Source organism: Emydura macquarii, unplaced genomic scaffold (genome assembly GCF_026122565.2).
Source record: "Emydura macquarii macquarii isolate MOO-44397 ecotype Brisbane River unplaced genomic scaffold, CSIRO-AGI_Emac_v2 contig_1253, whole genome shotgun sequence".
NCBI classification, from domain to species: domain Eukaryota; kingdom Metazoa; phylum Chordata; order Testudines; family Chelidae; genus Emydura; species Emydura macquarii.
The window spans coordinates 90683334-90708361 of record NW_027131390.1 but is presented as its reverse complement, the minus strand read 5'-3'; the positions used below and the strand labels follow the sequence as shown (position 1 = coordinate 90708361).

The 25028-nt window shown below is 38.1% G+C and overlaps 1 protein-coding gene across 4 annotated transcripts in view; it reads left to right on the top strand.

Annotated features, from left to right (window-relative positions):
- ARHGAP15 (Rho GTPase activating protein 15) overlaps window positions 1-25028 on the top strand; it is a 431141-nt gene that overhangs the window by 275371 nt on the left and 130742 nt on the right. For all 4 annotated transcript variants that reach the window (XM_067549899.1, XM_067549898.1, XM_067549900.1 and 1 more), the window contains one exon: window positions 23721-23798. In XM_067549899.1, coding sequence (XP_067406000.1) covers window positions 23721-23798 — 78 coding nt within the window. The remainder of the gene's footprint in view (window positions 1-23720; window positions 23799-25028) is intronic.

Below are 25028 nucleotides of genomic sequence, written 5' to 3'. Positions count from 1 at the left end.
GTTTCTGAGGGCAATGAACTATGTTTACTTTAAAGTGGCCATCAACCATAAACTTAAATGTACAGATGAGTGCAATGTGAAACAACTGAACAAAGTTCAGAGAAAACTCCTTGCAAGTTTGTGATTTAAAATGTTTTTTTTACTTCTGAGTAGAAATTAAGAGCACTTTAATTTTGTGCAAATGTACTGGCAAGATTTCCTCAAGCAGTTTTGAGTTCAGACTCATGCAATCCCACTATAGCCACCTTTCTTAGAGCATGAGCCAGTTAATAGTGTTGTGCAAGGTCCAAGATAGAATTGGCTCTGTAGGATATTCACTCTGGGGCCTCTGTGTCTGCTAGAAAGCCACATTCTGAGTTTGAAAAAAACCCAAGAAGTGTCAACAGGAAACATCAAGCAAGGGCAAATTAGGGAAAAGAGGGAGACAACAAAATAAGAAAACTGAGCTGACCCACTACAGAAAGGAAGAAAAAATGTATTTTAAAAAATCAAAAGCATGGAAGGTAAGCTAGAAAAAAAAAGTTAGACATGAACACTGTAGTGGGGGGGAAAAACAAGTTTTTGAACCAGTTGACATCTTTGTCATAGTTACCTGATGCCTGCTTCATTGACTATTCTGTTCCAGAGAAATGTATCATCCTTGTCCCCTTGCCAGTAACAAACAGACACTGAATGTGCATCACAGTAACATTTGCAGTGCCAGAGCCAAATTCATCTCTGGTGTAATTACAATGCTTTCACTGGTATGCAATGGGATGAATTTGACCTTTTGCCTTTTTCTAACATGGTATAATGGATTTCTGAGTAACCATTTATAAGGAAATGTTAGGAGATATAATTTCATGTTCAGAATTTTCCTTTCTCAACCTGATTACAAAAAAATAAACCAACTTAACTTCTGAAAATAACACTGAGTACCATACAAAAGCTTCTAAAAATTAAAACAATTTCAAAATACATTATAAATGAAATATATGATATTCACACATGTTCGAGCCAAGACTGTGGAGAAAATAAAACCAAATAAAACCATTTTCTCATTGGCTTACTCTATGTCAATGAGAAAATGAAGGCCCTGACATACCCCTAGTCAGAGCTAGATGAAGGGAAGCTCATACTTGATGAGATCCACCTTCCATCCACAAAAAATATAAAAGAATAAATGATATTCACCCTTCCGCCTCAAAATCCAGGATGTGAGAAACAGTGCTATAGCCCAGTAGCATCATTTACACCATCACAGCTATGGACCCGCTGGTGTTTCCATTGCAAGCCCCTACATTAAGAACTTAATAGTTCAACTATAAAAAACACACTTTAGGATAAAACTTGTCAAGATGAGTCTTAGACTGGAAGGAAATGTTTATAAAATGTTTTTTAAAAAAGTAAGAAAGAAAACTCCATTTTTTGGTTGCTTTTTAAAAAACTAGTTAGTGGTTTCAGATACTTTTTGTACCCCTGTTACTCAGAAATGACTTTATGATTTTTAAATAAAATTAGGTAAGCAATTATTTCTTGATGTAGACTAATTGTTTTTTGTATTTTATGAAAATTAATATTATAGTACCTGGACTGGTATTATTTTTAAAAGGAAGTGCTACTGCAATAAAAGGAAATTAAAAAATAGTTTTGTTGTGTCTACCTAAATGCTATGGGGTGGATTTCAAAAAATTGTCTCCCTTTTTCTATCTGCAACTTTTAGGAGCAACTAACTGTGGTTGTAGTTTAATCATTGTTATTATTTGCTAGAGCAGTTCATGTCATATCAAAGACTAAACCACAAATAATTTCAGGGGCAAAGAAGAGGACAAATTAAGGCCATGTTAAAAATTAGTCCCTATGGTTGTTTCTGTAACTCAATTTACCCCCAGCGGATTTATAAAACTGTTACATTGCATGGAATTAATAATCTGGTAACTAAGAAATCCCCAAATAGGCTCTTACATGTTAAGCCATTATGTGCTATTAAATTAGTATTTCTTTTAAAGATCTCCAAATTAGACATTAACCTAATAGATTGCTCTAGCTCAATCAGGATCCTCACAGATTATTGGTCTAAGAAGAGTTTTAAGTGTCCACATTGTAATTATATATACCAAATTCTGCATAGCTCCATGCAAACAACCTCATTGGCTTGAGTGAAGTTCCAAACAGAATTTTGCCTTGTCACTTCATAGCATACTATAAATATATAATTTAGAGAGTGAATTGACCTATTTGGTCATCTAATCCATCTGTCAATGAAAGATACTCCACACAGCATATATTCTGGTGCCTCCTTCCATCCAGTTTTAAATAACTGAATTGATGTGTTTTCCTCGACATACTTGGGAGACTATTCCATAGTCTTTACTATTAGAAAATATAGATTCCAGGTTTTTCTCAGGGTAAAAGACATGCAAATCAGTTGTCAAGATCATAGCCAGCCTATATGCACATTCACCAAGGAAATACAAATATTACTCCACACCTCCAAAATCCAAAAGAGCACAGGGATTCATGCAGGATAGATTGATTTAAATCACCAAGTGGAAAGCCTTGATTTAAATAATCACTTGTAATCAACTTTTCCATTTGTACTTCAGTTATTTTTTAAAGAAAGGTGCATTTTGATTGGTTGATTTAACCATTAAAACATGTTGATGTACAACTAAATAGAGCCTTTACACTAGATTTGGTTTATCCTTTTGCTACCAAGGAGGATATACTATGACTATATCTATTTATTTAAGCAATTATATAGCTTAATATTTTCACTTATAAATTGTACATTTTTAGCATATTAAAATAGTAAATGATATATTGTTTATTTACTAGATAATTAACTTTTTGCTCATGATTTGTGTCAAGCTGCATTAGGAAAATAAATAGAATTTCTTCTTTGAGTAGTGTCCCTATGGTTGCTTCACTTCAAGAGCACATGTGCCTCCCAAGCTCTTGATCGGCGATTTTGTGTTAGCAGTATTGTTCGACTCGGGTATGTGCACTATATAACTTGTGCCATGCTCCAAGGGTATATAAGGCTCCGTGGGCAAACCACCCTCAGTTCCTTCTCTACTGCCTCAGCCTGAGACAGAGCTTTACCATGTCTGCCTTGTTTGTGCCTCAGCATGTTTTATAGTTCTTTAGTTAGGTTAGTGTTTCTAGTTAGTGTTAGTTGCTGTTAGTATGGAATTAGTTAGGCAGTTGTGAGAGGTTTCAGTTTTTCCTCTCTCACTTTATTCTCCTCCATTTTTTCTGCGGGATTTATTTGGCTTGGTTAGGAATACCTGGCTCTCCAGGTTTCAAATACTGCCTCTCTGTCTTGGGAGGCTATCCCAATCAGCAATGGCCACTCTATTGTATCTATCATTTAGGAGAGTCCCATATCTCCCAAAAGTGTAACTTTTCCCTTACTCTAAAATCTAGCGCTCCAAAGCATCAGAAGAACAAACTGAAGCAGCTGCTGATGGTGCACTCCTTTCAGACCTTTTCTGAGTAAGGTCAGGAGACCACCCACCCCACATCTGTCCCCAGGTAGATCCAGTGTCCCTTCAACTTTAGCTGTCTCACCGAAGAAGGGGAAGATCTCAGAAGACTCAGAGAAGGCTCAAAAAAAAGGAGCTTGGTCTCTCACCAAAAGGGACTAGCTCCCAAGAAGTCCCACTCTTCTGCTAGGTCTATGTTGTCAGAGGCTTCAACCTCTCGATTCGGTACCGTTGAGGTAAAAGACTCCTCCTCTGATGGTGGAGCAGGTTGATCCTGGAGCACTTCGGAGAAACACGGTGCCAACAGGACCCCAATACCACCTGCATCCAGATCATCTCTTTCTATTTCAGACTTACCAATGGGGTCTTCCCACTTGGCTCCATCAGAACCAACAGAATCAAAGCACACACCTTCAGCCCTGGTGCCTATGTGCTCCAAACCAACTGTACTGCCCAAGTCAATTGCTTTATAGTACTGACCTACTCTGTACCACAGGAATTCCATTACTCCAGGGACTTTGTTAAAAAAGCCAAGGTCCCCACTGCATGTGGGTACTGAATGACTTTTGATACTGAGAACCTGGTCTCCAGATTACTGTTTGATGGTCAGAAACTCTTCTCAGGAATTCTGGACTAGCTCCTGCACACTCTGACAGACTCCAGGGCCACATTGAGGTTACACTTCTACAAACAAGAAGAGACTTAGCGGGTCTCAAACTGCCCAGAGATTGTGCCCGGCTCAGTTCTCCAGTTTTCGCAGAACAACTGAATCCACTTGAAAAAGACAGAAATTCCAGAGGAAAAGTGCTTTCTGCCCTCCTTCAGTTAGTACCCTTTTATCATTGTGGGTAGTCAAGGGCTCAATTCCTCCCCTCGCCTGTAGTTTGCAAGCTGCAATGCTTTGTCAACCTCCCCACTTTTGGAGAATGACTTTCCTATTGCCAGCAGACCTGGAGGTGTATTATAACAGACAAGTGGCTCATGGAGGTTATAACATTGGGCTACTCCATTCACTTTACATCCCCGCTCTTTCCCATCCCACTGCAATATCATCTTTTCATCCCCCACTACACAGGTTTTCTATTTTTCTGCATCCTGTGTCCTCAAGATTTATTAAGAGTCTGGGGAATCTTTGCCTTCAGGTTAAGGATCCTGCTTCATCTTGGAATCTCAACCTGATACTTAGATATTTTATGGGACCTCTCTCTGAACCTATGTCAGCCTGCTTCTTGCTTTGCTTATCTATGAAGATGACCTTTTTAATAGCAATCACATCACTGTCAGGGTTGGATAAATTGTAGCTTTGATGGAAGACCCCCTATTTAGGATATTTTTCAAGGACAAGGTCTCCCTATGACTGCACCCAAAGTTCTTACCTAAAGTGCAGTCATATTTCCATCTTAACCAGTCTATTCATCTACAGGTATTTTTTCCTAAACCGCATGAGTTTCAGCAGGAGACTTCCCTTCATACATTAGATGTACAACGGGCAATCTTTTTATCTGGATAGGACAAAGCAATTTCAGATATCACCTAGATTCTTTATCTCCATTGCAGAAGGATCAAAAGGGTCCACAATCTCTTCACAGAGACTGTCAAGATGGATCTCTGAGTGTATTATTACTTGCTATGATGCGCCTGGTGCTTTGCCCCTCCCCCCCAAATGGGTGGTGTCTGACGTATGCAGAACTGCTACACGGGCCTCAATCCATATCTTTTCTGAACACTATGCGTTGGTCCACACCATTAAATCTGAGGCAACACTTGCTTCTGCTATACTGTCTTCAGTCTTTTCTTGTTTCCGAAGCTCCTTCCTCTTTCCTCAGGTGCTCAGGAGTCACCTGAAGTGGAAGAACCTATAGAAGAAGAAAAGGTTACTCACCTTGTGCCGTAACTGTGGTTCTTTGAGATGTGCATCCCTATGGATGCTCTACCACCCTCCCTCCTTCTCCTCCGCTTTGGACTATTCTTGTTGGACATTCAGATAGAGAAGGGACTGAGGGCAGTTCACTCATACAGCCCAGTAAACCCTCAGAGCACAACATGAGGGTGTATAAAGTGCATGCGTGGGCTGAATGGACACTGCTAACAAAGTCTCTGATTAGGAGCTCAAGAGCTGCATGTGCACCTGAAGTGGAGCACCAGCCAAGACACCCATCTCAAAGAATCACTGTTACTGCACAAGGTTAGTGGCCTTTTCTTAATTTAAAAAACACAGAACAGCATATACAATTTATTTGTATTGAATAAAACACTATTAAATGTTTTGGATACATAAACTTCTCTTATCAAAACATGGTTCACATTTACAACTAAATTATAGTATGTTTAGGCCTTAACATATTCTGTATTAAATCCAGATTTCATTATAAATGAGTTTATTTAAAAAACAAACAAACAAAAACTTACTATACTTTAAATAACAAAATAAAAATATATAATTTAGGTAAAAAAAAAAATCCATTCTTTAATATTTTTTTTAAATCATCAGCTTTTATAAACTCTGGATTAATGGCCTATCAGGTTATAAGAAACCCCAAAGGGGATGAAAGGCTCATCTCCCACTCCTTCTGAGGAAAATCTGGCCCCATATTTTCAAACTATATGCTCAGATTTGGGTTACTCTGAATTAAAATAGAGATATGTGGCAAACTACATTAATGGTTGACATTAGAGAGTTATCAATTGCCAACAGTTACCACACAGTGGGTATCTGAGGTATCACAGCCAGACCTGGGAAGTAAACAGTTTTCATGAGTATTTTCAAGAGTATGACATTTTCCCTGTCTTGAATCATAACATAAAGATAAAATATTGAAAACATTCATGAATTACAGCAAGTATTTTGTTCAGTTTGAGTCAATCAAAGCATTTAATTTCAATCATTTTTAAACATTTTTTATTTGACCTTATTTTCTTTTATTTAACCTTATTTCAGTCTAATTATCTTGAGTTTCTAAAGGAAACATTTTGAGCCAGAAAAACAGATTTAAAAAAAATATTTCTTGACATATTTGTGAGTTGGGAAATTCATCTGACACAACCCCAGTTCAAGAACAATTTGCATTTTGACAACTCAGCATTTTTCAATGAACAAAATAATGTTCAGAAGTTTCTGACCAGCTCCTACCAAATCTTTCCCTATTTCTAAAGCAGAAAATACTTTTGGTGATAATATGGTATCTGTTAGTAAGTTCTGACTTCTTTATGGTGGTACTACTTCCATTGACTTCAGTGGAAAATGGATCAACTCTGAAATGTTTTAAAAAATGTTTCCTGTTGTAGTGATACCCAATAGAGCTGCTAGAACTAAAAATCTGTCATATTTGAAATAAAGTCTTTGTTTCAGCATTCTCTAATGCTTAGATTTGAAATTTGTATTGAACTAAATCTTGGTGCATAGTTTGGCAGACACAGGCATTCCTTAAGCATTATACATATATACATATATATCAATTGGTTTAGCAATTATCCATTCAGTGTAAAATTATCAGATTTCAGAAATTTTTTTTAACTAACCTTTATAGAACAATAGGGGCAAATCCTCATCTGGTGAAAACCGACTTCTTCACCACCACTGGCCAGTCAAGACAGGTTTAAAGTTGCATTAATGGTCTGGAGATTCTGGCCCTTCATCTTTAAAATATTTAATTATGGTATTTTGTAAATATTGACAAGTAACTGATGTTTGGAAAGTAGTGGATGAACTTGCACACCATAAATTGTTCATAATCTTTCTTATTGTGCATTTACATGTTATGCCAGGCATTAAATGTGTATTGAAATATACATTTGATATAGATTTCAAGGGGAGATTGTGTAAGAACATTTGTAGCAATGCTGGATAGTTCCAAAGGAGACATCATCAAGTAATGACAGCTGAATGTATTCTACAGAAACCTCCACTGAAGAGGGGATGGTGCATGAAAACGTATGCCACGCTCTCCTGCACAAGTCCCCTAAAACTCCTTCTCTGTGAGCCTTAGCAAAATTCCAGTTGAGCCACTTGCCACTCTTCTCCAGCTTTCTACTTCATTCCATGAACCTGAATAGTGTCTGCTTTACTTGCATAAGCAGAGGGGATGATCCAAGCAAAAATTATACCTATAACTCGACTGCTTAAAATCTGATCCTTACTATAATTTGACATTGTTGTGCAATATCTGCTGCACTAATTTCACCTCAAAATCAGATAACAAATACTCAGTGCACATTGCTGTATATAAAGAAGACAGCTAGACTATTTCTCCTCAAAAGTCATTGTTTTGCTTCATTCTCTATTGTGTTTGTTACATTATTTGTGTTTCAACTTAAATATATTTGTTTCTGAATATGGTATGTGTGGAGGGTTATTTGTTCTGTTTAAAACTGTTGTAATACTCAAAACTCCCTGTTTTGACATATAGTACCAGAGCAATTCTTAAGCTAAATTATGTGCTATTTTAATGTATTACAGCGTAATAGTGCTTCTCAAACTGTGGCCTGGAAAACATTTCCAATGATCCGCAGAGTTGCTTCTGTCAAAACAGTAAAGTGTCTGCCAGTTTCCAAACACAGGCACATTTGGATATTTGAAATCCAGTTCAGGACTACCTAAAGTTTTTACAAACATTTGTGACTTTGTTCAATGGCTTTTGCCATGTGTTTCTTTGGAGGAAATTCATCCACAAAAATTTTTGGCCAAAATTATAGGAGTGGCAAACACAGGAAGGCAAAACCAAATTGCCAAGTGACTTGGAGTGATTAGAGCAGTGGATGTAATTGGCAATGAGAGGAAAGACCTACGTCTAGGGAGAGGAAGTGAACTATGTTTGGTAGATACAAAAGGAGACCTAACCAAGCAACTCCCCCATCATATTAAAATGTATATGTTTTCATCTTCTTCTCTTATTACTGTCATGATATCACTTTTTAATATACTTGCTCTGGGCATGGTGAGGGATCGGGATTACATGGAAAATAGCCCATGAGAAGATTTTTATTTAAGAATTTTACTATATCTATTTACCATTTTAAACATACAGCATTTTATAATGCGGGAACACACTAAAAGAACATAATATACCAATTAAAAAAAGGTTAAAAACTTATATTAAACATATAAGCTGGCATCAATTGGGATGTTCAAACTCAAGATGAGACTGTATATATTTACAAGGGTTAAAAAGAGCAGATTCCTATGGTCTTTTTCAGTACTACGTAAAAAAATATAAAATGTTTACTAGAAAAAATACAGTCCTGTATAGAAAATAAATATAACATCATATGAATATAAGTCCTTATTTGTCATCACATTTATATAATAGCCAGACATCAAATTCTAAGAATTAGATATGTTGGTGTATACGTCTGCATATTTTATAAATGAGGTCCACATTTTGCACACCCATGCTTTGCACTCACATTTATCTGACATCAGGGCTTGGATTTAAGGGCCTGATTTTTAAAAAAGCTCTCCCATTTTGCAAATACAATGTTGAAAGATTATAAATACTTCTAGATAGACAGCTAACTACCTGATTATACTTAAAAATCAGACAGACATTTATATGCCTGCAAAATTGTGCCCTCATTTCATAGTGTGTGAAACAGGGGAATTAATGGTAAGCACCCTTTGAAAATCAGAGCCTAAATCTCCATTTATGGGTCCAGTTCTGCCATTACAGCTTTTCTAACAAACTACAAAATTTGGAATTAACTGTGATGATCTGTTCTTTTCTTACTGTATGGGCCAAACCCAGCTCCTTTGATATGAATGGCTATTTCAATCCCATCAGATGGCCACTTAAGATTCTATACCCATGGAACACATCCTGCCTACCCAGTGGCAGAATTATATTCTCTCTTCCAGCCTGCAGTACTGGGGAAGGATGTCAGAGATGTACAGATAGTGTACAGTACACAGTACCTATCCCTGACTTCCTTCCACATAACTGTGGGGCATCTGGAAATTCCTTAAAGGGCATCTTTCCCCATGGGGAGCTGTCAGGTGGAGAAAAGAGGACTGTGCCCAAATGGATCTCTTACACATACCCACACAGCCCAAGGATGGGGAAGTCAGAGATCTCCCTAGTGACTCTCATTCCAAGATATAACACAGTCCCAGTCACTGTCCTTCTGCAGTAACCTCTGTGGGCCAAGAATTGGGAATGGGGGTACCAGGGAACATAAGCTCCCCACTCACCCTTGCCCAGCAGAACCATGGCATCCAACTGTGGAATCCTTCCACTTTCATCAAATCAGAGCCAAATCATCATCAACATTGGTCAGCCTGCTGAGGAGACAGCATATACGGCAGTAAGGAGTGAATTTTACTCTTGTTGTGAAAGACAGGGTCAAGATTTGTCTCTATTGTGCACTAAATTATTTCCACTATCAGTAGTAGGAGTAGGGGTGCCTAAAGAGCCATATCTGCCCTTCAGTTTGTACCACAGATCCCACTAAAATTAGTGAGACTGACTCAGGGCAGTGTATAGTCCTGAGTGAAGAGTTTAAAACACACACACACCTCCCCCAAGTGCAGCATCCATTAGTATTCTGCTGTTGCTCAGAAAATGCAGGCCTAATGTTTATGATGATGGATCCCCAAATGGGGCATGGTTTAATGAAAGTAGGAGGATTTCTCAAAGTGCATAAATTCTTTCTATGCTACTGTCTGAAACAGGCTGATCCTGAGCCAGTCTAGTGAGCATAAGTTACAGCTGGCTTTTGCTGGAATAGCTTCTGCTCTTGACCCTCCTCAGTTGTGTAGCCAATAGGGAGTTGTCAGGCTACATGTGTTTTTAAACTTCTTTCAGCTAAACCAAAGATCCAAAGGCAAAATATACCACTCAAGGATATCATGTGGAGTTGTGACACTCCCTGGAGGGCTTGGGGGTCCATAAACCAATGAATGGATTACATTGAGGCATAAATGTAATATTTTCACCCATGACAGATATAATCTTGAGCCTGTATTTTTCATGTTACTTAACTCTTTGAGGACATAATGTGTGACAGAACAGACACGGATAGAAATTTTGTATAAAGCATATTGCAATAAATATCAGTCAAGTATGCTTTATTCCCCGACTATGCATGTTTTGAGACATTAACAGGCACAGCTGGGATATAAGAAATGGAAATGTTATACATATTTCTTGGTCATAGATATACCCCTTCTTCCCCCCATTCATTAGATCCCCAGCTGCTCTTTTGTAATCATCTCTCAGAAATGGCCAAGTTGCCTGTTTCCATCTGCTCTTGGCTAGTAGTGGCAACCTTCTTTTTCCTGAAATAGACTTTTCTTCTGGACTTTACTGTTATTATCCACACCATTATCACCTCAATATTAGACTATTGCAAATAATTTGTGCTACATGGGGTCACACAAGCAGAAACAGTTGCTAGTAAAAAGCAGTAACCGGCTGATTAATCATTGTATCTCACAGGGAATACATGGTGCCAGTGCGATGGGATCTGTATTTGCTGCCTGTTGGTTTTTCATACAAATTTAACCTATGAAACCTTAAATGGTCTGAGACTTGCCTACCTGAAAAATCAGTACTGCATTGCCAAAGTGGCAATCACCAGAGGTGTTCAAGTTCAGCTCAGGGGGACTGAGGCCCCCTCAGTATAAAAGAGAGTGAAATGGTAGCAGGGCATTTGAGTCAGGGCTCCCTCAACTTTGGAACATACGTCCCTGTCTTGGTCTGGAATAACCTAGATCTGTTGATCTTTAGGGCATGATACAGAGACCATTTGTTTGCTAGGGATCTTGTGGAGGTCTGAGTGTGTGGGTGGGATGGGCTCTGAGACATACTGAGCGTCTTTAAATTACTGGCTAGTTGAACTGATTTAATTTGGGGTGGGGGGGGGGGGAAAGAGAGGTTCTGCCACTAGATTATTCCTGTGTCAGTTATCATTCTAAATAATTGTCTGGATCTGTGGTAGGTGTCATTTTCATAATTGACTAGGTGCTGTTGTTTCCTGTGAGGAGAAGGTGGGAGGTGTTTTGTGAGCGAGATAGAACTATGTTGTCAGCTCTACTTTAAAACCTTTTGGAATGGACAGCTAGGATGAGGCACATGTCATAAACTAAAGTACTTTGTCCACGCTTAGCCATATGGGTTAAACATATTGGACCTGGCTAGCATAAAGTTCAGAGATATTAACACCACCCACAAGCAGATCCAGCAAAAAAGAGCAGAATGGAAGCTCTCTAGGAACCATTCAGATATAGAAAAAATCTTCCAATTAAGCACTTACATTTTAAGGGCAGAATTTGGGCTTTAGAGCATTTTAAAAGGTTTTTAGGGGGGGGAAACTGGATCCTAGTTATTTCAGATATTAAACTGTGTTCCATAAAATAGAGTAATGTTATTTTTTAAAATGCCGTTCCAGTTAAATCAAAGAGCTGGCATGTGTACTCGAGGTCTGTGTTTGGTAGTTTTTTCCCTTTGTCATAATCCTTGTTGATTTAAAAAGTGAACAAAGATGAATCAGGTGGTAAATATATTCATGTAATCATTTTCATTAATAAGACATTATAAATAATAGAGGGAAGGTTTTAAGTGTATAATTTTCTGTAACACAATTGAGATTTTTCCACATCTTCAGCAGTAAGTTAATTAGAATCACCTGCATTTTCTTGGGCGGACACCAAATGGATTGCAAACAAAAACAGATTAAAATAGCTGTAGCTTATGGCATACAGATGACAAGATTCACAAAGAGGACAATCAGGCAATGAAAACCTCCTTTCTTTCAAACATTTTTAAAGGAAATTCAGCTCTTGTGATTCCTCTGTAAAAAGACATTTGTAAGTGTTTCGGTGAAAGACTAGAATGGCTTTGTTTCTGATCCCATGATGAGTGAAAGAAATGTTTAAGAAAGATCACTTTACAGAGAGATTCAGACTGAAATGTGATGACTGTGATTCAAGCCAAGCCAAAAATTACAGCTCAGAATTAAAGGGGATGGACGTGGCTTGGGAATCCATTTTCCCACATTCCTCAATCTCAATCATCCCAGCCAATGTTTAAGAGAAAATGCAGTGGAAAACAATGAGGTCACTTTGTTTAGCTACAAAAATAAGGATAAAAAGATGGCAAGAATATGTATTAAAGGCAACTGCATTTTTACAGTGAACATACTGCATGCTTGATGTAACTTTGATGACACGTTCTAAACAAATAGCTTCAAAGTTTAGTTTTTGTGTTTGTCACAGTGAATTGTCTAAATAAGTCTTTCTATTCCTGTATTATTAAACTACAAACTTATTGGACATCAAAATCAGTGCTATACAATTGAGGGGAAGATTAAGGCATAATGATTTAGGTATTTAACTGTAACCCTGTATGTTGATGAGCTGACTCCTGGTTAAATTGCATTCATATTTTTATATTGTTGTTGACCTTATTCCATTGGACACACATGTCTAAGAAAACATTCTGCCACCAAGTGATATGAAAAGGAGCAAAGTAAATTACATGACACATTCATGGAATGAAACACAAAAGTACATCTGTTCAAAGGAAAAGAATATTGACAACATTATTGAAATGGTATAGATTAAGGTTACATACACACTTTTCATTAATTAATTCAGGTGATGCACTCCTTCCCATTACAGGGTGTTCAATTGTTGGATTTCCTACCTTGATTTTTAAACATGAAACAAGAGCTTTGGCTGGTACTGTTGGTAATGGGCAAAAAGTTTATAAAGAAAGGAACAGAAGGGAGAATTGTCTAAACCAGAAAGTGATAGCTTTCAGGAGTCCAAAGTTTATTAAATGTTTCAAAAGTATATGTGCTAGTGTGTGTGTTGTGGGAAGAGAGGAGGCACAAGCTAAAAAACTGTAACAATCCAGATCCAGACACCTGCATTTTCTGTAGCGAATCAGTCAAAGTTTTTTAACGGTTTCTCCAATGTCTGGAATACAAACAATTCTTAATCAGGTTTCCGTCTCCTTTTATTGCGCCTTTTATTTATCACTGCAAGAAAAATCTGACTCTGTCTTTATGCTGGAATGCTACTATATCTCTCTGATCATGTCTGACGACATTGATAAAATACAAAATCACATTCCACACTTATTTGTCTTTCAAGCAAAGTGACAAAGGGTTGTCTCATTTCCTGAAAAGTTTCACCAAACCCTCATACCAAGATCTACCGCTGGGATGCCTGTGGCCAGTTGTTGGTTTTTTGTTTTTTTTTAAATGTGAATCTTCCTGGAGGGTGCTTGATCTGTATCAGCTACACATTTGATCCATTTGGGTTTTGTTTGGTTATATTATATTCTACCACAGAGGCTGGAGCATGGGGTGAAAGGACTTAGTACAGTTTCAATTTAAATGAATTACTAAACTCCGGTTGCTTCAATAGCCCTATGATAGCACAAAGGAGCTGTAAAGCAGTAGGACCACCCTCTTCCTGAGGAAGTCCCCTGGCATAGAGAGTCCCTGGTCAGCTTGGACCTAGCATAGCTTCTTCTTCCTAAATTCCTTCATTGGACTCAGGACAGGTGAGATTAGGGACTATTATCACTAACAATAGTAGCAGAGTGCCCTGTCAACAAAGGGTTTCCCAATTATATTTAAGATCTCAGGTTCTTGTTTTTGTTTCTTGTTTTGTTGTTTTCACTATCATCCATATTCCTGCTTTCCATGTCTGCAGATTGTCGTCCACCTTTCACCACCTGTCCATAAATCTAAGCACATCAAAAGAAATTTTGTTTTGGGTTTCTTTGTGCTATTGCACTGACCTGGAGCTTTAAGAATGCAATAAGTGCCAGGTACTCTTTACTTTTCCAGGGCCAACTGGAGGATATCCAATTAAAAAAGATATATTAAGTATAATGTGGGGCATTGTGTAATATATAGTGTCTGCAGCACCACTTGTTCCATCAATTTATTATACATATTTCAGGGATTATCAGAGAGGTTATGATATCTTTATCTTGGTTCATGAAAATTGAAAGTGTTCTTGATCTTTTGGGGCAACATCACCTCTATTGTCATGAGAGGAATAGGCTGTTTTAAGACATTTCTCTCACCCTATGAATTTTGTTGCATACGGTACATTCACAGATTTCTGCACCGCTGTATGGCATGACTCCCTCCCTACTCATGTGCACTTAATAACCTTTTTAAAAATTATTTTGGTAAAACAGATACAAAAAAGCAGATGAGACAAGAATTACTATTTTAGGGTGAATGTACTTTGAAAGCTCATAATGACCTCTTAAATATTTGTAAAGATAGCACTGGGCATCTGAGCCCACAAATATTTTATAATACTGTGACAATCAGGGTTTAGCTACCCTAGGAGGGAAACAGGGAATCTGAAATTCTAAGAATAAACAATTGAATCAACTGATTATTCAGTGTTACTATACTATACAAGTGTATCGAGTAAGGTGTTTTATGAATGTCAGTGACACACTGGTGATTAATATCATTGTGAAATGTATGCATTAATACTGCACGAGGAATTATGGATACTAACTGATATTATACTTTAAAGTTTGTGACTAAATAAAGGGAGAAACACGTTTTCTCCCAGACAGGAAGGAAGGTAGCTATCAGGAAGGGCATCAGAGGCAGTCAAGGCCAATGCCTCTCCAGTTCCTTTTTACTACTGCATGGCTTGAGTTGGAATCCTCTGTGTCCACGGATTTCTCCAGTTTCTTTCATATAGTCTTGTGGCAGCCGTCGGCTCCCCTCTAGTGGGTCCCACGCTTGCACTGTCTCTAGTGGGCCAGGGTGTGTCCGGTCACCCTGTCTTCCCTAAGGAGGGGGGTAGGGACCCGGGCCCACCCGGTCCTCCGGGTCCCAGCCCAGGGGCCCTATGAGAGGCAACTATGTGCTAATGGCACCGTGTTCCCAGCTGCACTGTCTTCCCCTGGGCTAATTTTCCCCCTCCTTCTGGCTCTTTGAGCCGGATACCTTCGTTCATCCACAGGACTCTGCACTCTGCTCTGCTCCTCCACTTTAAGTCAGCACTCCACTCCAATCCACTCCACTCCACTCCTACTCCACGCCTACTCCTACTCCTCCTGCTTGTGCCCTGACTGTTTGGGGCGGAGGGCTTTTATGAAGCTCCTCGCTGGTCCTTCATTGGCCCCAGCTGCCCCTAATTGCCCCCTAATGGCACTTAGTTAATCAGCAGGGAACAGAGCCCTGAGCATTCTTGGGCTCACATACCTCCCTTCCAGCACTCTCCTCCTGTCCTCTGCCCTCGCTATCTCACATCTCTAAATAGTTTTTATATTAGAATAGTTAGAGTTTTATATAGTATAATTTGTATAGCTTGCTTTCCCCTTGTCCTTACGGTTTGGATTATGCCCAGAGTCATGGAGTTCAAGAACTGTGTCTATTGCTCTCACTCATTTTCCATGAGGGACAGCCACCAACACTGCTTCTATGGTTTGGGTGAGATGCATATCTCTGCAAAGTGCAGCATCTGCTGCTCATTTCCCCACTGAAGACACAAAACTTGTGAGCTTTTTTGAGGAAACACTTTATGGATCAGACCTCCCTCTGATTCGGGCCTGGGAAACCCCCTGTACATCAGCTCCAAGCAACAAGTACCTTTCTGAGTCCTTTTGAGAGACATTGCTACTCTAGAGGATGAAACTACTTTGGTAACACAGGAAACCTCTCCACTCCATTTCTCTGGCAGGAATGTTCACCATCTAGTACCAATTGACCCACCAATAGAAAGAAAGTAGAAATTTTCCTGGGACCACTGGTACCCAATGTCCCTCAACAAGTCATCATCTTTTATTGGGTCTACTGGGGCCTCTGGGACCAGCATGGCAAGCATGCAGCATCCATCCGTAAGTCCTACCACATCTCTGCCACACAGCATCTCCCAGAGGAGAAAATTGAGCAACACTGGACTCAATTTTAGCAAGAGATTTCCTCCCCACACAAGGATTTCAGTCAATAAGCAATCTGAGGACACAGGTTACTCGTAAACCAAAAACTATGGTCAAAGTATGCCTTTCTCAACTTGGCCATATAACCTTGTGTACTTACGTGACCTGCTACAGGCCTGGCTCTGGTCTGTCTACACAGCAGACAAAAGCCACATGGACACCAAAGTGACTGTTCCCACCAAGGTCATTGCCTCTTTCACATGCTGGTTGAACCCAGAACAAATGAGAGTGGGAGTACCCTTCAACACTCCAGCTCCCAGTGCCACCATTGTAACAGACACATTCCTTCTGGGAACAGGTCCCCACCTAAACAACGACACCATACAGGGCTATCGGATCCCATGAAAGGCCAGACTACATGTTAACCTGCTGGAAGTGAGAGAGGTTCACCTGGCCTGTAAGGCAATACTCCCACTCATACACTCTCTCCTTATGCAAATAATGTCAGATAATATCACCATTGTCTTTTATGTAAACAAGCAGGGTAGAGGAAGATCCTTTTCCCTCTGCCTAGACGCAGTCAGGCTTTGGAATTGGTGCATCAGAAACCACATCACTATCCAAGTCAGATACCTAGTAGGTGTTCAGAATTCTCTAGCAGACAACCAAAGCAGGCACTTATCTGCAGACTACGAATGGGAAATACACAACTCTGTCCTAAGTGAAATAATCACTCAGTGACGAACACCCCAGTGTGATCTCTTCAAGTCCCAAATGAACAGGAAATTCCTAGGGCAAAGCTCTCCTGTTATCATCATCAAACCAACTCAGATATGCCTTTCCCACATCCATCTCAACAAGGCCAGAATAATTTTTATCACCCATGACTGGCCCAAACAGATTCAACTGGGAACTTCTACCTAGCTAAATAGAGATGTTTCTCTACCTGGACACAGCACAAACAGTTTCTCAGGCTCAACATATGTCTCAGTTGTTTTAGATTATCTTCTGTCACTGAAGCATTTGGGTCTTTCCCTTAGCTCATAGAAAGTCTGTCTCACAGCAATCAATGCTTTTCTTCCTCCAGCGGACAGGCTTTCTATTTTTATTCACCCAACAGTTAAATTGCAGAAGGGCCTAGTAAAGACCTTTTCATTAGTGGTCAATTCTACATCTCAATGGGACCTCAATTGCATCATGTCAGTAGTCACCAGACCTCAGTTTGAACATTTGGCCACATGCAGTCTGACCCACCTTTCCATGAACGTTGCATTTTTAATTGCTATTACTTTGGCTGGGAGGGTGAGTGAGATGGGAGTACTGACAGCAGATTCACCATTTCACAAGGGGAAAGTCTCCCTTCACCTTCATCCTAAATTCCTCCCTAAAGTAGTTTCTGAATTCCATGCCAACCAACTTATCCACTTACCTGTTTTCTTCCCAAAACCGCAAAAACTGCTGAAGAGGAAAGACTTAATTCCCTGGATGACAGACATCCCCTATTTGTAAGGGGCCAAACCAATCAGAAAATCACCAGGAGTATTTCTTGCTATAGCAAAAATGTCATGAGGACAAGCAATATTTTCTCAGAGAATCTCTACATGGATTTTTGGTTACATCAACACGTGCTATATTCCACCCCCGGGTAGGGTAAGGCCCCACTCCACAAGAGCACAAGCTGCTTCTGCAGCTTCTCTACAGGAGGAACTAACACTAATCATATGCAGAGCAGCTACCTGGATTTTCATTCACATATTCACAAAACATTATGTGCTAATTTAGGCCTCTGCTGCAGAAGCAGTTGTGGGGACTGCAGTTCTTCAAGCATCTTTACTGTCAGCATCCTCACACCCCCTCCAGTCCGAAAATTCCTAGAGACCCCACTCAAAGAACCAAATGGAAGTTATTTGAGACGGGTGACCCCTAGCTGTATTTCACTACCCACCCTCCCTCCTCTCTGCTTTGGATCCTATTGAACTTGCGGTAAGAAGAGGAACTGTTGAGATGTTGGCCAGCGTTACCTCTTATGCCCAGTTGGGCAGCCCAATAAACACTACTTGTTAAGAATCTCCGGACTTGGGAACATGATATGCATGTGAACCCACACATGGAATACATATAGGGACCATGCATCTTGAAGAACATACAGTTACAGATGAGTAACCTCCATTTTTATTCACTAGAATAAATTTTGTTACCATACCTGTCTCTTTTATTCTTTCTTAGTATCACTTAATGTCTGTTCTTTGATAATAAACGTATTCTTGCTTTATTGCAAAATCATCTCAGTGCTGTGTAATAAAGTAATGTGTGAGTCTTTAGCTAACCTAACAGGCTGAGGTGTGCTCTGTCTCTTTGGAGCTAGCAAATTTAATAATTTCTGTGAGTGTCCTGTGAGGGACAGGGCACTTCATGGAGATGTCTCTGGGAACTGGGGTTCACTGATTGTTATCTACAAGACAAGGTTTAAATTGCTAGAATCTTGAAGTGTTTGCTAGCAAGGCAGACAAGCTGCTGTATCTGGGAGCTGATACACAGCTTAGCAACAGCAAAAGTCTCACTTTCTGAGGCAGAGAGGGTAATACAGTGGCTACAATACTGGGTGTCCTGAGTAGGACATCACAAATACAACTTGATTACATGGCTCTTTAATTTTAAAACATATGATCTTTCTGTTTATCAGGAAGCATAATAGGCTCCTTTGAAATATAATATTTTTTACCCTGAAAATAGTTGATTTTAAATGAAAGCAATACCTACAGGATGCCTTATTTCTTTTGTTGTTATACCCGGTATGATGCTTCTTTCCAAATAGCAATAAACAGGTCTCAATACCATATCTATTTCAGTAAATAGCTACTGTTAAAGTTTTGAGTACTCACATATAGGAAACTATCAAACACTCAGTAATTAAATATAACTGATTTTAAAAAGCTAGAAAAGAAAAAGTGTATGAAAGTAACTATAAAGTTTTGAATAAAACTCACAAAATATTAAGTTTTAAGATATCAGAGAAGATCTAATGCATCCTAAAATAATGAGTTGGAACCCATATTTTATGCTATTATTTTAAAACTGAAGCAGAATAAGGGGTTTCATCGATGTGAGATAGGGCAGAATTTTAACCGGTGGATAGGTAAGGTATTAATGACAACTCCTGTATTAGGGATTGAGCAAACTAGTTCAGAAAACATAAAAACTACTGCAGACATGCCTTTTTTATTACTGAACCCAAATGAATAATTTAGAAATTCTGAAATATTTGGATTATATTTATATACCCTGTACTATTTCTTTATTTCTAATGCTTCTCTGTAATTCCAAGTTCCAGTTGGGAATGTAGCTGGAAATGCAACAATAACGCTAGAAAGACCATTTTTGCAATATTCCCAACTCAGCTAGAAATAAAGAGCACCAGATATGTTCTTCTGAGATCTTTAGCCCAGTTATACAGTAGTATACAGAGTAGTTCATATAACTTTGAATGATGTTTACATATCTGAGCCAAACCTGAATTCTGTTCCCTTTTAAATTTGCCCATCACTAATATCAATGTATCTTAATCTATAGTATATGACTGCTTTTAACAAGAGCATTGTTACATGCTGTCGATATTCCAGTAGCTAAAAGAGTAAATTCTGCAGTCAGTTCTTATCATATTTTTTTTTCTGGAAAGCCCATAAGATTTATGGTGGGAATAGCTTGGGACAGCTGCATTCTTTCCACTCAGTTTTGACCAGCATTTGGTCTGATAATACCTAATTGTGTATCCATCCTATTGTAAGCTTCTTTTAAAAAAATACTTGTTACCCTCTAGGGCAAAACACAGTTATCTTTCTAAATGATAAACACCATTCTGAAACTCAAGAAGATCAGCACATGATGAACAAATAGTCTGACTTTAATACAATGAATATATTTTTTTTCTGAATTGTTCTTTACCACTACACTTTAATGCGTGCACCAGACAGGACACTTTGAAAATACTTTAGTTTCATCTTGTTCCCTAAGTATTTATAGCCTGCCGTGAAGAAATACTGACAGCAGAGCAGTGGTGTTTTTATTCTTGATAAAGGTGCCCTTAAAAGTGATTTTCTTTGAAAATTGTTCACAGAATCAGAACATAAGAACCTTCTCTTTTTAAAAAATTGTACTTGGCCTAATTGGATTTCCAAAATAAGTAGTTTCCAATCCGCTAGCATAATGTGGTCATGAAAAGGATGTCTAAATCCACCAATTTACATTAGTTTGGTTTAGCAAAACTTTCAAAGTTTTGGACCAGAAAGTTGATGGCATGTGAACACTATAATTGAGGTAGTATTCTCAAGTTTTTCTTTGTCTGCTATATTGTGTAATGTCAAAATGAAATGCTAATCAGATCTCCTTTCTGGACTCAAGTAAATTTATAATGATAATAATTTACTTATATGTTCCAGATCATTTTGTAATATGTAATGTCCTTCAATTAACTACATAGGTTGTCATTTTCACTTGATTCAGATAATTTAAATAGCCTGATACCAAGGAGCTGAGCTATTCCAAACTGGTGCTACTAATGTGAGAGATTATTATCACATACAGCGCTCCATATGTGGCTTTCATATTCCCTTATTCTGTATCCAGAAGGCCTGAGAACAGATTCATGCTAGATTCAAACGGAAGTTAATGTTCCTTTGTTTTTCTCCTTTACATTCTGGTTTAGATCAACTCACTATGCAGTTTAGTGTGATGCAATTCTCAAGCTATGACCACAAGAGTTCCACATTCCTAAACTGGGGATTACTCTGTTTGTCTTACTCCTCCACTTCCTAGAAGAGAGTGAGATTGTTGAGTTTTAGGATAGAGTTGCATTACTTAAACATTTTAGTAACTTCAATTTGCTCGTATGTTATGTATCCGGTGCACAGATAGTTTCCTAATATTCCTGATTACCAAATCCTTTTTGATTTCTCTTAGATAAACTTTCTCTTTAGCCCTCTGTAACCAAAGGGGATCTTCCTGATATGAGCCAACATTTTCAGTCTTAGGTGGGAGAGCACCACTGGGGCAGGGTAGACAATGAAATGGATTGATAAAAGGCATATATAACCAACATACATTATGGAATTATTATTCCTTTTTCAAATAAATTGTTCAAGATAAACTGAAGCAAGATGTGTCTGCAGCAATATTTAAACCAACCAACCAACCAACCTGTAAGCAACTCAACTCATTGAAGTTACCAAAGGTTATGCCCCTGACTGAACAGGAAGCATGAGAGTAGCCGACAATTATCAAATCAGTATTGTAACCTTGATATAAAGCATCCCAAAGCATCTTTCAGAAATAATAAAACATAAATGGCATGAGACTGTTATACCTAGAACAGCTTCAGACAGATATTGTATTGCTTAGGAAATCTCTATCATAATATGTCTGTTATACTTCAGATCTCCAGCAGCTAAAATAGAGTGAATGTGTGTATCAGTATATAAGGAACTTTGGAGACAGAGAGGGATTCAGAAGTAGCAACGTGTGTATGTTAACATGTTGTGGGCAAGGCTTGAAAAATATGAAGACTGTTGAAAATAGTCATTTTACTTTGGAGTTGTTAGTATGCTTGTATGATTATTATTGATGATAATATAGTAATACATCGTTAGTAATGTTATATATATACACACACACACAGTTTGTTGTTGTGAAAATGTTTATGCTGTCAAATATTAAATGATGAGAAGAATACTGCTGCCAACACCTGAAAACTTTTTCTGCCTTTCTAACGGAACTATAGTAAAATCTTTTGGAAATTTGAGAAAACTCAGCTAAAAGTTCTTACCAACACTACCCAATTTCCCTCAACACATGGAAGGCTTCTTCCCTTCTATCATTCTCCCGACCCACTCCTTACATGCATGGACAAGTCTTTCTGAATGGGACTGAGAGCCAATTACCTGTTATCCATTTGCAATCTCCAGGGTCAAATTCTGCCCCTTTTGAAGTGAATGTGAGTTTTGCTCAGGATTTCAATGGGGACATGATTTCTCCCCAGGATCTCAATTTCAAGGGCCCAGTCCTAAAATACACTCTCATCATCTGGAGTAAACAAACTGCCTATTCTCCCATTTGGCAGCAGTAATCCCGGTAATCCCTCCTCTGTATCTTATTGATCTGTTATTTTTAAATTTCAAATAGCATCTGAAGTTTGGTTGATCCTGAGGTGTATTACATGAATTATAGAGCTGCTTTGTTTTGTAATATGAACTGTTTTGTTTTATTTTTTACTTTCAATAGGTAGCATTAAAAGTAAAATTTAATTTACTACATGGGAGGAATGCTGAGCCTATCTTGGGCTGTACCGCATGCTAATTTAATTTGGGCTTTTTATGTAGAAAAAGTCAGCCCTTTTATAAATCAACATGATTAAAACTTGGATTCCAAATGACTCGTAGTTTCTACAACCCATTTTTGAGCAGTGGATCTCTAGTTGCTGATCTGCAACTTTTACAATTCAAATGCACTCTACAGTTTAGTGTTTTAAATTTTGAAGCATGTAGGTTTCTTCCTCTGTTCCCATGAGATTGGTGATTCTCACAGGAATGGAGAGGTGGATTCTTGTATGCTTTAGAATGCTCCCACAAAGTGCATTGGACTGTAAGTTTGCGTGTCTTTTTAATTTTAAAAAGGCATATCAACAGACCCAGGTATAGGAGATATTACCATCGAAAAGATGATACTTGAGCAGATTTAAGGGAGAAATGGAACTGTCAAGGTGTTCTTGAAAATACTCTTCATTAAACCTCCAGGGCATTGAATCATCTAACTCAATCAACTTGGTACAAAGCGGTACCATAGTAAAACTCTTTATAAATAATACCTACATCTCTCTAACATCCATACATAGTCTTACATGGATACGTAGTAATCATCTAACTGAATACATGTGATACCAGAAAGGAAATTCACAACCTTCATCTCAAAAAACCTGTGTCTCTACCTAAGAAATTCTCCTAGCCCAGCTAGTTTAAATAATTAATATGTACTTAAGCAAGTTTGATATTTCATCTGTTTGGGGGTTTTTGTACACGAACACACAAGTTAATACTTACACTATTCTTTTCCCATGTAATTGAAATATCTCTACCTTTGCTTTATACCCTCTAAAGGATTACTACAGCATTATAATAAGGTATTTTGGGTTCAATTGAGTTAATCTACAATTTTGTTTTTCTGTGTTGTTTTAATTATGCAGGATGCATCATATAATTCTGGTCTTTGTCAGGTGGTTTATTATCTAGAAGTTCACTGAACTGTTCTTCCCCATTTGTGTTAGGACATTTATGTTTTCTTGACAGTTATCTTAAATAAAATACTCACATGAGCCAATATGAAATATGTTTTCCTTTTTTAGGTCTGGATGTTGATGGAATATACAGAGTTAGCGGCAATCTGGCAACAATACAGAAGTTACGATTTGTTGTCAATCAGGGTAAGTGATTCTTTCACCCTGGTAATATTTTGTTTAGTACATAACTGTCTCAGATGACAATATTTCAGAATCTGCTATACATTAGTGGCACAGAATGATGAGCTGCATTTTGGGGACGAGAGGAAAGGAAAGGTGAAGAAATACAACAAACAACCAAAGAAGGAGAGGTAGGTTAGAAGACAGGAAAGAAAAATAGAGCACAGAAAAAAAGAGAAAAGCAGTAGGGAGAAGGGAGATGAGAAGGAGAATGAAAGAGAATATGACGGAAGAAAATGGAGAAATAAAACAAAATGACAAGAATAAGGCAAACATAGAAATCAGAGAAACAGAATACACAAAGGGACGAAAAAGGAAAAGCAAAAGTAAACTGAATATTGAATGTGAAATAAAGCTGCAAGAATAAAAAAAAATAAAAAATCATGAAAGAAAGAAAGAGTCAAGGAAGACAGAAAAAGGTGCTGAAAAAATAGAAAAACAAAAACATAAGAGCTGTTTAATTGGCAGGGTGAAATTTGCAGAGTGAAATTCTGGTTCCATTGAAACCAGTGGGAGGTTTGCTATTGACTTCAGTGGGATCAGAATTTCACCCTGCAAAATGAGGGATGTTGAACAGTAAAGAAAGAGAGCAAATGAGAAACAGAAATACAATCAATATTCAAATTAAATTGTATTTTAAAAGTGTATTGGTTTTTCACAAATATTACCCAAACCAATCCAGCATCCATCCATAGCCATGTGTGGAAGCTGGTAAGAAAACACATCCTGAAGCCATTCATAGTGTTGAACACTTTACTATTCTTGGCAAAGTCTAAGCATACAGCATCACCTTTATATAAAGGAATAGATAAACATCACTGACAACAAGTCTCTAAGCAGTGTATGGAAAACTGACTTAAAATAAAGCATCTCAGGCATGAAGAAAAATCTCATACATTAAAATACATTAAGGATTCCAAAAGAGGTGTATTACTAAATTAACCAATTCTAAATTCTAAGTTGCTCTAACTCTTCCCTCTTTTGATTGCTTTTGTTGAACAAAATTGCCTAAAGACTATTGTTAGAACAGCAACATGTTGTTCAGGGAGTTTAATGATGTTCCCACTGAAGCGGTGGCTTCCTGGAACTGTAGTTAGGGAGACTAAACTACAACCAGACTTGGAATTCTTCTTCTTGACCTTGCAAAAGATGGTTCTGTCCTGCAGAGTTGTAGGGAATGGGTTGTGAGTTAAT